Source organism: Parus major, chromosome 5 (genome assembly GCF_001522545.3).
Source record: "Parus major isolate Abel chromosome 5, Parus_major1.1, whole genome shotgun sequence".
In the NCBI taxonomy this organism is placed as follows: domain Eukaryota; kingdom Metazoa; phylum Chordata; class Aves; order Passeriformes; family Paridae; genus Parus; species Parus major.
Genome location: NC_031774.1, coordinates 932,290 through 946,702, shown reverse-complemented (window position 1 = coordinate 946,702; position 14,413 = coordinate 932,290). Strand labels below are relative to the sequence as shown.

Here is a 14,413-nt window from a genome sequence, read left to right as displayed (position 1 = left end):
TGAAATGTTTCCCATAAAGTGAGTTATAAAATTATTGGTGAGGGTAAATCCAGGAGATGGGATTACTTCTTAAATTATGTATTACAACTGCTAAGGTGTAATTTTGCCTTTTTACTGTTTATTAAAGGTGGCCAGGGCTTTTGATCAGTTTACTAAATTTTGATAAGTTTGTTTCTTTTTTCAACTGAAATAAAAACTAATAAAGAGCCTTCAATTTCAAAGCAGAATTAATCTTGTACAATTTTTTTTAGCCACAATTCGCATCTTAAGGATATGAATTTTTCCCTCTGCAGTTCACTGCAGGTATAGAGTTGGGCATTTTAAAAAAACCCTGCCACTTCCATTTTGAAAATGACCCTTGATAAGTGCCTCCCTATGTATGTTTGGGTTTTTTTAAAGGGTGGTGATTCTGAAGAACCTTATATTTATAAATGCTGTAAGAGCTAGCAGTTAAATGACTTACAGAAATGCAATGTTGTAACTTGTGAAGCTCCCTTATGCTCCTTTTTCCTTCTTGTTTTGTTTTTGTTTTTTCCAGGTATGCATTCCTCGACAGCCACAGAACTATTTGTTACTGGAGCTTTGCCAACCTCTGGAACATTTCCACCAACCTCTGCTTTATCAGCGTATCAGCATCCCAACACCTTCAGCAGCAGAAACTTTGCTACTGCCCCTTCTCTTACTCTTCAAGATGCTACTTTCAGTGCTACATCCAACGGTCTCTTGACTACCCACGATCCTTTATTACAGATTAAAACATCCCAAGGCACCGTTCCAGCTGCTTTGACATTCGAGCGCCTGGGCAGCTCTGTTCTGAGTACCAGTGTACCCCCCCAGTCATCAACATATCGTTCTGCTCAAGAATCTGCACCCCATCTTTTGCAGCCTCAGTTCAGTTTGTTGCCTTCGACCCTTGGAGGAGCTCAGCAGGTGTCTCAGGCCTACAGCACATCTGTCTTCACTGGTTCCACTGCTTCCATGGATAGAGCACTTCAGCGAGAATGTAGTGTTATTAAACACCACCAGCGGCCTTCAAGTACTCAGTCTGTCCAGCCTCAACTGACTGTTTCACAGCATTCCTTACACAGCTATTTAACAAGTACAAGTGGAGTTAACTTTCAGGATACATCTAGGCACTCAGCATTATCCTGCAGTCCAGTTGGAGATGTTACTCAGGTGAGCAATGGAGGACCACAGCAGAAGACTTCTCAAGTCACAGTGGAACTTGCTCAGTCGTACACGTCTGCAATTCCATCACCTGGTTTTCCGTCTGCTTCCACAGCAAAAGTGAAAAACTGTTCCATGAAGCAGCCTCCGAGGTCAACAAAGACCCCCAAACCTCAGAGTGTAGCTCCCACTGTGCAGACACAGAGCTATGCCAAAACTGCACAAAACCAGAGTTCTGTCATTACAGGCCAAGCACAGATCTATTCTACAGCACAGCTCCCCAGCCTCTTGTCAGTTAGTCAGTCCCAGAATTATGTTTCATGCCAGGCTCAGAATGTGCCACCTGTCAGCCACTCACAGGATTTCTCTTCCAGCAAGGTTGAGAAGCTGCCCTCACTGTATAAAACATTGACTTTTTCTGGGCAATCACAAGCTATTACTTCTGACAGTCAGACTCTAAATTACTCCTCAGAGGAACAGGTATTGACCTCGGTTCCAAATGAGAACTACTCTGGGCAAATGAGGGAACTTACTTCAGTCAGCCAAGCTCAGAGCTACTCTTCTAGTCACTCTCAGGGTTTATCTCCAGTTACCCAGTCCCAAGTTAATTTTTCATCTCAATCACAAGTTTTAGCAGCTGTTAGTCCTTCAGAAAGCTATTCTTCAGGGCAGTCTTTAACGTTAACATCGCCTTCTCTTTCCTTTAACGCCTCTCCTCGGGTACAAACTCTTCCAGCCTCGAGTCCTAATCAAAGCTATATTTCTTTACATTCTTCTCAGAACTCTCAGTCACAAGAATCCTCCTCTCCGCAGTCTCAAAAGTTTTTGCCATCTGTCCAGTCTCCTTTTGCATCCCCAGCTCACTCCCAGACGCTGCAGAACAACAGACCTTCCTCAGAAACCAAGTCCTACGTTAAAAGGAAGTCTGACTCTAACTTGTATGCCTCATCAAAACAGGAGGAGGAATTATCGATGCAGGACATGCAGGCATTGCAACAGCAAGCCACTCTGGAGTCTTCCACTCAAAGCCTAGCGGAGGACGAGATCAGTGCTCAGGATGCATCCTATAGGGTCTCAAAAGCAAATGACAGATACTCTCAAAGCGTAATCAGAAGCAACTCTCGTCTTGAAGATCAAGTTGTTGGACTTACTCTTCAAGGAGCAAAAAAAGATGAAAGAATGGTCAGTTCTGTGGAGCAGCTTTCCCAACACATTGGCCATATCAGCAGCCTAAGCCATGATATCAAAAAGACAGCTAATTTAATGCGAACAGCACAGGGAACCGTGAGTGCTAAGGAGATAAACCAACAGCATTCTCTCATGCATAAGGTACATGAAAATAAAGCTCAAGAGCAGCAGGGCCAGGTCATTAGATTCTCTCATGCATAAGGTACATGAAAATAAAGCTCAAGAGCAGCAGGGCCAGGTCATTAGCACGCCACCACAGCCTCATGCTTTAAGACATGGTCATCAGCTGTGTTTGCCAAGTGCACAGGTACTGCTGGAGTCGACCTGTGACTTGCAGATTCTTCACCAGTCAATCCTGCAGTCGGGTTTAGCGCAAGCAAAGGCGTCGCCGCAGGTGCAAAGAATACAGAGTCCTCAGCAGGTGACACATCCCTTCCTTCAGATGGATGGCCACATTGTTCAAAGTAATGGGGGTCATTCTCAGCAACAGCTTCATAGTCAGAATTCAGAAGTAATGAAAATGGACATTTCTGAGTCTTCAAAACCACTACAGCAGCATTTGACAGCAAAAGATCATTTTACTCAGACAAATCAACACGATGCAAAAAATCAGTTTGTTTCTCTTAGTTCAATATGCTTCCCAGAATCTATACTTCTCAGTGATGAGAGGAATATATTATCCAATGTAGATGACATCTTAGCAGCAACAGCAGCAGCCTGTGGAGTGACACCATCTGACTTTGCCAAATCAGCTTCTAATGAAGAGGAAATCCAAACTGTTGAAAATAGTGAGGAGTCCAAAACGCAGTTCCGATCGTTGGATTCCAGACACGTGTCTTCTGTTTTCAGTGCCTCACCTACTGTAGTTGGAAAGCCAGCAAGCAGAAATAATATTTCTCTGAATGGAGGCCAAATTACTCTAAATCTTACCCCAGTGTCAACAATACAGACAAAAACTGTGAACCTGGATCAGCAGCACCTTGAAACTTCTGATCAGAGTGTACCAATAAGAATGACCTCTCCCACCCTCGGTCCTGGTCAAGAAGAGCAAGAGGCTGTTCGAGTGAAGAAACAATCCAGCATCAGTCACGAATCTGAAGAAGATAATGATGCTTCTGTTGATGGTACACTGAATGCAAGGGACACAGAGTTTGTTTCAAGTGGTAGGAGCCTAAGTGAGGAAAGTGCTGCTTCAGAGAATGATTTTAATATGGGTGGTGATGATGGTACAGTAGCAGGGAGCCAGTCAAAGGTTCCATTGCAGCCGCTGTCTGTGCCCCAAAGTGCAGATGGAGCCATTAATAGAACTGAAGAAGAATGCCAAGATTTAACTCAAGGGAACCTTCAGAAGAAAAAAAGCAAAGGAAAAAGCCAAAACAAAAATGCTGCAGAAGATGACAGTGCAACTCAGAAACAGGTAAAAAGAAGTGGACAGTGTAAACGTCAAAATTCAAGAGGAAATGATTCGTGTTTCACATACTCTTCTCCTGTTTCTGAAGGTTGTTATGATACTTACCAACATCAGGAAAGAATGAGGCAAAAAATTAAAGAAGTTGAAGAAAAACAGCCTGAAGTCAGAACAGGATTTATTGCATCTTTTTTAGACTTTCTAAAGTCTGGGCCTAGGCAACAGTTTTCCACTCCAGCTGTACGAATGCCAAACAGGACTAGGAGACCAGTCACACAAATAGTTCGTACCCCTTGCCTGCAGCCCTCTGCCAAGCCTCAGCCAGCAGCAGCACCACCTGTGGCTGCTGAGGTCAGTGGAGAAAGTCCAACCAAAAAAGCCGATGAGGAACTTAAGAAAAATTTAGAAACGTTGCCTTCGTTTTCTTCTGACGAAGATGATTCTGTGGGTGGTAACCATGATCTTCAAAAGAGCATCTCTACTGCATTGTCAGCCCTGGATGAAACATCTGACAAAAAGATCAAATCAGGTAAAATGGTTACTACAAGTGCATATGTTGAAGGAGATTTTTGTAGCTGATGGGGCAAAAAAAAGAATAATTTTATCTCTCTTCAGGTAAAGGTTTTGATTTGGTTGGTTTTGGCCACAATTAAGAGTTTTCTTCAAAAGGTGTATTGATTATGGACTACAACAGTGTTTTCCACAATTAGAAAAGGTGTAAATAAACATTTTAATGCTACTTAAGTAGGACTAATGCCAAAAAGTTATTTTAGCCTGGAGTTGGAATAATGTGTATGTTCTCTTTGATTCTGGCTTGAAATACTAAATATGATTTTCATCTGGTAACATCAACAAAACGTGTCAGAGGCTCTAAACCTGTTTTTAAAAAATTCTAGCAGGAGAATATATTAATAATTGTCATCAGCAGGTAATAAGTTCTTTTTAGGTAAACAGGAATTTTCTCTGACGATGAAGTTGCACTGGATATTTTGTGAAACAACTTTTGCACTTGTAAACTGCACTCATTTGGCTGGGCTGGTCCAAGGTAGGAGTGATTTGAGCCACAATGATCAGAATGTTTTAGCTCCATGTGTGTTGCTAGCTTGCTAACAGAAGAACAAAATCTGGGAAGGATTGATTTGGGAAGGGAGGGGCAGGCAGCAACCACTGATCACAGTAGTAATTAGCTTTTCACACACTTTGGAGTTCCAGTTGTGTTACATCCACGTTGTACATCCATGTTCAGAGCTTTTAAGTGCTGCTGCTTTATTTTGGAGTATTATCAGCATATAGAATGTTTTTGCCTAGACAGGTCTCTTCAGTAAAGATTGGTTTTTTCCCCTCTGGTAAGCAATTAGAAACTATCCAGCCAATCACATAATTGTACTGATTCCAGAGAAAAGCCATTGTCTTCCAAAATAATCGCAGGGAGAAAATGAAACATTTCTTTAATTCTTCTCAGGATTCAGAATCCATGACCCGTAAGCTGATTCTTAACAAGAGAGAATGAAGTAATGGTTTCCCTTTTTAGATTAAAGGAGAGAGAGAGATATTTTTTTTCTCTAGGTGTGACATGATTTACTGAAAAAATACATAGCAAAATTAAACTTGAATTGTAATAATCACACCTAAGATGCTGGAAAAATATTGCAGAATACGTGAGATGCTGAACAATACTTCATCTTAATTACTATTCTATTTTTTTCTGTGGCTATTTCTATGTAATTATGTTAAGTGCTTGCATTTCAAAAAGGCTGTTACAGAGGATGAAGTTCCTTCCCTGTCTTTCAGTTGAATATATATTTAAAATAAGTAGTGATTGTTTTTCTTCCCAGAAAGCTGAAATCTGGACAGTGCCATGGTGTGAGCCTATTGCTGAAGTCTGTTAATTTTAATAAGCCATCTCTATTTACAATGTCCAAAGAAATATTTCAAATGGTTCTTTTTGTTGGGTGAGCACTTCCATGAGTGTTTTATTTGCAGTGATTTCTTTTACAATATTATTGTGTCTTCTTTGTTATCCATGAGGATTTAATACATATGTCACCAGTTTCTTGAGTTCACCTTCCTGTTTTGTGACACACGAGATTGTTTGTACAGGATGCTTAATAATGAGTTATTTCTTTCTTGCTGGTGTTCTGCAGCTTTTCTAATTCCCTCTTCTGTCTGTTTTTGCAAATAAGTATAGACAGGCAAATACTAAAATATAGTTTTTTGTTGATAGTATTAAGTAGTACATGTACCTTTATCTGCTGTTCTGACAAATATGTAAATATACCTGAGCAACTAATAATGGTGTGTCTAATTAAAGCTGTCAGAGCTCTCTCTTACTGAAGAAATAGAATCTGTTTGCAATAATGTGAGGTGATGTATCTGGAAAAACACATTTCACATTTCAAATTAATAATTTTACTGAATGGATTTAATGAATCTTCACTTACTTGGTACGTGGCTTTTATATTGACACATTAATCTGACCTTTAACTCATTTGTTTGGAGTCACTTTTGTTAAAATATGTTACATCATCTTTTTTATAATTTTTCAAGTCAACAATTAACAGTGAATGTAACAAAACTGTAAAGTGGTTTAAAGTTTCCTGAGTGATATTAGTAATTGTGTTATAGTTAATTTAATTTGATTTCTTTTAGAGCAGCAAGTGACTGATTAAACTAAAATGCATAGAAGACTGTAAAGTAATATCTAAAAAAGATTCTAATTTTTTTCAGGTGGGAAAGAATAATTTGGAAAGGTGGGACCTCTCTTTGGCTCTTTGGAATAGAAGAGGAAAGGAATGTTCTTTTCCCTTCTTTGTTTTTTTATCATCAGTTCTCATTGCTCACCTCTGTTAATATTAAAAAATAGGCTATTAAAATAAGGCTGTTAATAAAAAAATATGGCTATTGCTAAAGTTTTAATCTGGAACTTCCTGTTACATTATCACAAGATATAAATGATAAATGTCCAAAAGTCACACAGAAGATGTTTTCATATTTCATGTGTTTTTCTCTTTCTGCAATCCAATTTCAAAAGACTTGACTTATCAGCAGGTAACAAGATTCAGTGTTGTAACATTTACTGTTGTATTTGCTTATTGACACAAAGTACAACAGTATTACCTGGTGATCATGTCTCTAACTATCAAATTGTTTTCTAAAGCATCCAGTTTTATTAATTCCATATGCTAACAGATGCAGAAGTTTAATACAAACAGAGGTATATTAGCTACAGTATTTTGGTTTTGTTTAAGATTTAGCTGTGGTCAAATACTGCTTCTGTTTTAACTCCTAGAACAGGTGTTTTTCCTAGAATAGTTGCTTTTAATATAAATTGTAACAGAAAAGAAGAAAAACATAGTTCCATATTACATTGCTAATCCTCGATAATTTAACTAAAATTTGGGGTTTTTTTCTTCAGAAACTGAAAAAGTAACAGTTGTTACTGCTGCTGCCACCACCACCAGTGCTGTAATAAAGCAGGAATCTCCACAGACAGCTGTTCCTGTAGGCAACGTGCAGGAGAAAATCAACCCAGCTGACCCCTCCAAAGTAGCTCAGCAGGATGCTGTGACTTCAGAACAACTGGCAAAAATACAGGAGACTGTTGCAATAGAAGGATGTACTGATGAGGAGAACATGGACAGTGAAGGAGAGGGCATGTACAGAGAACGTGATGAATTTGTAGTGAAGATTGAAGATATAGAGACGCTAAAGGTAATCTGAATATTTGCTGGGGGTGAAACACAGCACAAAACACCTGCATATGAGTTTAGCCTCAGGAAACTACCAGAAGAGGAAAGGCTGCAGATTAGTTTTCTCTTTCTATTCTAATATTCCCTGATTGCTGCCAAAATGCCTTAAAGGTGTCTTTCTAGTGAAGATTACAAACATGTTTTGAATGTACATGACCCATTTTATGCTACATACATAATAAAGTAAATCGGTGTGCTAGTAACCTCTGTAAGAACTTGGAATTACCTGTTTTAATATTAAAAGGCATAAATTTTTCAGAGGCAGTTGACTACATTTTTTTGAAAAACAAAGGAGTAGACTTTTAAGTGTAACTTTGCAAAAGAACTTGAATGGAGTTGGCATCTGGTTTTTTGTAAGAAGTTCTGCTTTGTATTTCAACAAGAAATTATTTGCATAAGCAACCAGTACAACTCTTCACATGAGTTTATGTGAATTTCCTTGTTGTCTTGGATTTTTTTGTTTTGGTTTGGTTTTGTTGCTTCACCATTTTAATTCTTCTGCATGTTAACCTTTCCTTTTGTGGCTTTCATAACCAGCAATATTCTTACTGTTTGAGAATTTCTAGTATTTTTGATTACTTGTCTCTGTGCTCATCCTCTCAAGCTGCAGTTTTAAATTAATTAATGCAGCTTTGTCACATAAGACAGGTGTTATCAGTTTGAAATATTCCCCTAATTGTAACTTGTAAAATGGATTAGTGTATGTTAGGAGATATTTTGAATTTTAACTTTGTTAGTTCAAGAGTCACGAAAAAATAATCAGTGTTTGATGACATTTTCCAAAAGGTTTATTTGAGTGAGTAATTTGTTTGTAGGATCTATAGAAAATTCTCATTCAAGCTGATAATTGCAAACAGGACTTAATAAACTATAGTGTTGGAATTTTAAATGACTTATTTACATTTTATTCTTGGGTAACTTCCTTAAAAAATATGACGTACAAACAGATTTCTGGAAGAAAAATAAGCACTGTTTTTAGCAAACAATTTTATGTTCTTCCAGGTTGCTTTGCAGACAGGAAAAGAGCCTCCAGCTATCTGGAAAGTACAGAAGGCTTTATTGCAAAAGTTTGTTCCTGAAGTGCGTGACGGACACAGAGAGTTTGCTGCTACTAACAGTGTGAGTCTTCAAAATTCCTTGGGAAGCCTCATGGGAGCTGCTTTCCTTAATGCAAGTCTAGGAAACTAAATATGATTCTGGCATACATTCTTAGCAATCATCCTAGAGGGAGGAAAAACCCCTCCAACCCAAACTCTCCCTAAATACATCCATGGGCTGATTTTTTGCTTTCCAGGGTGGGGTCTTTGGGATTGTTTCAGCTGCATAAAGGACCAAGTTTTCCTGACCAGGATAAAATCAGTGGAGGAGAGAGGCTTGTGTAACAACTGCTTTCTGCAGTAGGAGTGATACAGAGAGGATACAATTTTAACAGGCAGATAATGCTTTTGGGATAACTCAAGTGGAGAATGAAATAAAGGCAGAAAAAGATGCCCAGAGTACCTCCCCTTACCTTATTGTCTTTGGTTTTAATTATTATTTGGAAATCTGATGGAGAATTTTGCTTTAAATATAAATGCTGTAGAATATCTTACCATTGTATTTAAACATGGGGGGTTTAAACTGATTTTTTTTTCTTTAGCATTGAAATTTTTACTTGTTAAAACAGACAAATTTTGCTTAACAGAAACACTTGTGATTTGGTTTGTTTGTTTTGTTTTTTTCTTTTAGTATCTTGGGTACTTTGGGGATGCAAAGACAAAATACAAACGAGTGTATGTGAAGTTTGTTGAAAATGCAAACAAAAAGGAATATGTCAGAGTATGCTCAAAAAAACCACGAATCAAGCCTGTCCAGTCAGCCAGGTATTTTATTTCAATTTGTTTTCCAATTTGCCATATTGTTTTCATATTAAGAACACACCTACTTAAATAAACAGGAGTTATAACTTGGAAGTATATTAATTGTGCTTTAATATGGAAACTGAGAACTGTCTGGTTTGCTTTAAGAAATTAAATATAAATTACTGCTTATCTTCCCTACTCTATTCTGTTCCATAATCAGTTATTTTGAAGGTGTTAGGGTTCTACATGTTATTTCTATGTTATTTGCTCTACAAGCCTGCTAGTGTAATGATTTTAATTTTCTGTTTATTGTTTTCTCATGTCCTGTGGACTTTGCTAGTTTAGGTAGTTTTCCCAGTATAGTGCAAGTACCATGCTTTCTTCAGAATCCTGGAAAGTAAATTTAAAAACATTTAAAAATGTTCATGACAGTGCTTTTCATTCAGGAAAATACTGGAGTTTTAAGTGTAGTTTGTTCTCAAAGAAAGCAGTGCCATCAGATAATCAATTTTATGAAATAATCCTGCTCTATTAAAAGCAGCTAGGATTTGGATGCTCCTTTTTTTGGGGCTATGGAAGACTGTTCCTGTAGCTTCTTCCAGTGCTCTGAAGCAGCCCCCTCTTTTATCAAATCACGATTGTGATGAGCTTGTTATGCTTGTACTGATCTCTCAACACTGCTTTTGGCCTTTCTTTCTGTTTATACTGCATGTTGTATTTCTGGAGAAGTCAGATCCCACCTCTGTCTGTGTTTCACTGAGCTCCATGAAGTGAGGTCTTTCAGCTTCCTCCTTTGGGGCAGACTTTCCATTCCTCTCATCCTTCTACTGTCTGTTGTCTCCATCCGTTTTGATTTGAAATCTCCATTTATGTCAGATGTCTAGAATTATTCTGTGTTCCAGAAGATTCTGACAGTGTTTCTGCTGTACATATCACTGCTTTGATTGAACATATCACTGCTTTCCCATCTTGACAAAACTCTTCTCCAGTACTTTTCAGGATTGTGTTCCCTGCTATGCTCTCAAAGCTGTATTGTGTTATTAGTCTTGAAGTAGAGAACTTCTTATTTCTGGTATTAAAATTCCTGTTTTGAGAGGTGGGAAGAGAAAGGGGTTGTCTGGTTAAGTATTATTTCAAAAATATAGTAGTATGTAAAGGGTGTACAGCCTAATACCCAGTTACAGTGAAATAAGTGTATATAATCAGTGGGGAGTATATTCTTGTTAAAATAAGATTATAGCTATTTTATTACTGCCAAAACTTGTGTGGTCATTATATTCATAAACATTTTATTCATAATACTGCAGGACTATTCACTGCAAACCTAGTAATAGCAACATCAAACCCCCTGATCCACCAACACCAAAACCAACAGCAGCAAAAGTCTCTTCTGTGAAACCCAAAGCTAAACAGCCAAAGGTAAAGGCTGAACCACCACCAAAGAAAAGGAAAAAGTGGAAAGAAGAATTTTCATCTTCCCAGTCTGATTCTTCACCTGAGGCCCAGAGTGAAGAAGATGGTGAGTGAGATACCATTGCTGGCACCTAGGCTCGTTTGAACTGAACTGAGAAGAGTATTATAAAATTACACTGTTTGATCTTGCACATCTTTCTGCACAAGCCTCAGAAAGAAAACAAAAAATCTGACAATGCTGTGTAAAATGAGCTGCTTCAAACTTTTCAGTTGCTGTTGGTGTATAAGCAAATGTGTACAATTGATTTCAACTGTAGCTTAACTCCATAAATACATATTTTTCCCCTTGCTGTCTGTGAGGAGTACAATTGTAGAAGGAGAAGCCAATTTCATTTTTGAATACATCTTAAGAATGAGATTCCTCATTAGTTTTCCATTCCAACTGAATGTCACATCTGAAGTAACATTCCTGTAATGTTTGCCTGCATGCAGATGTGGGCAGAATTTGGATGCTGCTGTTTTTTCAGAACCCAAGGAGAAAAAGCAGTTGACTTTTTGGCTGCTGCATTGCTTGTCTGAATGCCTGCTGTTCAAATGTAGCCTGCTGAGCAGATTTGCTATTATGACATCCATAGAACATTGAGGTTCTGGAATTCTCCAGAAGAGAAAGGGATTTCTGGAGCTTACAGTGTTGATAGGGGTTATCTGTGGTAGCAGATTTACCATGCATTTTGCAGGGTTCTTTTTGTTTATTTCCATTGTTTATTTATTATTTTTATTTCATGTTTGAAGCAAAGCTGTGTATTGCTCATACTTAATTCTTGCTGCATTTCTAAAGCATCTTGGTGACTTTTAAACTTAGATAAACTATCACTGATGTGCTGGCACACTTCCTCTGTGAGGACAGCACCTTTCAAATATTTTTCAAGTGAACTTGTCCAAGGAGCACTGTCCATTTTTAAGATCTCAAGTGACCTGGTGATAAAGGTCATCCCTGAGGAAATTTAACAGCCTTGCTGGCTGAATCACTGCAAAACCCTGGTGTCAGACATGGAGCCTATAAAAAGCTGCAGAATTCTTACCAGTACTGATGGCTGCTCTGTGTGCATGTTAAAATTGCTGTCTATGAAAAAATAAAAGCTTCTTTAGAGTAAACATGCATATGCCAACATTGCTTCACTGATAATCTTGTTTTACTTTTTTTTTTTTACTTTTGTGTGAGTTTAAAAATTAGCTGTGATTGAATTCAGTGGTATGCAGGCTCCTAAGTGACATAAGTACTTAGATATTCTTTTTCCTATTGGATGACTTCAGATTTTGCAATTTTGGGAGGTACTTGCCTTGATGTGAAAATTAGGGCATTTCACTTGACTGAAGTTATTAATTATCCTGTTTCTCTGAACTTTCATCTACAGTAATAGAAAAATGTTTAAATTCCTTAAATATATAATCTAAATGCTGAGAGTTAAAAAAATTGAACCATTTGTACCATATTTGATTGATTGCACTGAATTTTAATCTCTTGGGGTACCAGTAGGGGTCACTTGTGTTTTAAGAGAAACCTTCAGTTTTGCAAAGCAAAAGTATTTTTAGGATATTGAAGGAAAAAAATCATTCTATCCTGTTTATTTTTCAGAGGTTGTACCTCCAGCTCCACTTGTTACTCGCTTTTTGAATACAAGAGCTATGAAAGAGACTTTCAAGAGCTACATGGAGTTGCTTGTTAGCATTGCCTTGGATCCAGACACAATGCAAGCCCTGGAAAAGAGCAATGGTACAGTATGTTTAACATTTGTGTGTTCTTACTAGATTTTAAAGTTATTAAACAATAAAGCAAGTGTTCTTTTAAAAAAACCTCACAAACCTAACAAAATTTGAGTTACATAACCTCATCTGAAGAATCTACATATACTGTGAGTGTGTATATATATATATATATTTTTGCATTACCTCTTTGAACAGTCAAAGTAACTTGGAAATATTGTTTTATCTTCTTTGCTGAATTAGAATTTTGCTGTGAATTTCAGAATTGAGCTATTTGTTCCTATAGTTACTGTACTTCAAACCTTAGCAAACATTTATGGAAAATTACAGTTTCAAACATGTTTGCCTTCTTATGAAGAAATAGGCAAATAACTATATGTAGATATGATTCCTTCTACTATTAAAAATTCTGCTTTTTAAACTATGAAATCTTGAAAGAAAATTATATTAATGCACGCTTTTTCTTTGAAGCCAAAATATTTGGATTTGTTTATCCTAGTAGACTCCAGGGTACAAGTCAAAACTCCTATTCCTCAAAATTTACTAAAACACTCACATTCATAGATAAAAGTTCCAATAGAAAAATTGTTTCATGTATTATTTAGTTGCAAGCTGTTGGTTTGTACTACATTCTGTTTGCTTGTTTAAAAAAAAATCTTTTCTATCCTCTCCTCTCCTGCCTCTCTTGATTTGAGTGTGCAACAGTGCACACTTCCCTTAAGATTTCACACCCATGCATTATGTCAGTAGTCCCACTAAAATCAAAATAATTGACTTTATAAATAAAAGGCTCCATACTGAGCTGTAAATTTTCATTCCTGGCCACATATCTATGTTCAGCTGTGTATTGTGCAATTCACAGTGGTTTATCAGATAACTTTTATCAGCAAGCACTTCCCTCAATTTTTTTTTGTTGTTATAAATGCCAGCAGGATCATTTCTTGTAAAATGGAATAACAAATGTCAAAACCACATACTTGTCTTCATAAAACTGCCAGATGTGTTGCACAGAAGAGGATTATCTAGGAATTGGTGTAAAATTGTCTCTAATATTTATTCTTTGTATTGCTCTATCTTAATTTTTCCTTGCAGCAAAGGAAGAAGAGAAGAGAAGGAGCAGGATTGCAGTCAGCAATTAAATTTCATACTATCTACACCAGCTTAGTGGGCTGATCAAAAAACAAAAAGATTTTTCTCTCACGTTTGAAATTAGATTATGTGCCAATTGCTTTATTTATTACTTTCCACATTGTATATTAATGGGTCAAAATAGAGAATGCATATGAATCTCATTATTGTGTGTCTCTTAATAATCATCTGCTGTGGGTTTTTAATGTGTCTTTTAGATGAGCTACTTTTGCCTCACATGAGAAAAATTGATGGGATGCTGAATGACAATAGGAAAAGGCTGCTTTCCAAATTGCGCTTGGATCATGCTTTCAAGGTATTCTCTTTCAAATTCCAGGCTTTTAAAAGTGGTGTTTTAAGTAAATCACTGAATTCATACCATGCAGGAACAGCTTAAAACCCATTTGTAACAGAAGTGAATATGGATTTGAAAGAGATGCTGTAAATTTAGTGCTTTTGTATGTGGCATTTGGAGAACATTTTGGGATGGAGGAGTTTATACTGCTAAGGTAAAGTTCTAGTTTTACTCCCCTTGCTTTCCAGTTCATTCTCAGGCATTTTTTCCTTTAATTTTTTCAAGTTTGCCAAAAGAAAATCTCTTTCCTATCCTTCTAGAACTTTTGGTTAAGCGATTGTGTTGCCTAAAAATAAACTTTTACATGAAATAGCTATGCTGTGGAGCAGATGTCTGAACCTCTTTGAAGTAGAGAACATGATCAGAGGGTATAAAACCAGGACAGAGGGATGCAAGAACA

At 37.2% G+C, this 14,413-nt stretch overlaps 1 protein-coding gene across 5 annotated transcripts in view; it reads left to right on the top strand.

Moving 5' to 3' along the window:
- The window catches only part of QSER1 (glutamine and serine rich 1), a 44,436-nt gene that overhangs the window by 20,742 nt on the left and 9,281 nt on the right, over positions 1 to 14,413 (top strand). For 4 of the 5 annotated variants that reach the window (XM_015630087.3, XM_019006898.2, XM_019006900.2 and 1 more), the window contains 8 exons: positions 539 to 2,532; positions 2,594 to 4,292; positions 7,179 to 7,474; positions 8,515 to 8,631; positions 9,241 to 9,374; positions 10,661 to 10,872; positions 12,403 to 12,540; positions 13,877 to 13,974. In XM_015630087.3, the coding sequence (XP_015485573.1) occupies positions 539 to 2,532; positions 2,594 to 4,292; positions 7,179 to 7,474; positions 8,515 to 8,631; positions 9,241 to 9,374; positions 10,661 to 10,872; positions 12,403 to 12,540; positions 13,877 to 13,974 (4,688 nt within the window). Of the gene's footprint in view, positions 1 to 538; positions 2,533 to 2,557; positions 4,293 to 7,178; positions 7,475 to 8,514; positions 8,632 to 9,240; positions 9,375 to 10,660; positions 10,873 to 12,402; positions 12,541 to 13,876; positions 13,975 to 14,413 lie in introns of all 5 variants that reach the window. The other variant, XM_019006901.2, reaches the window with a different exon arrangement.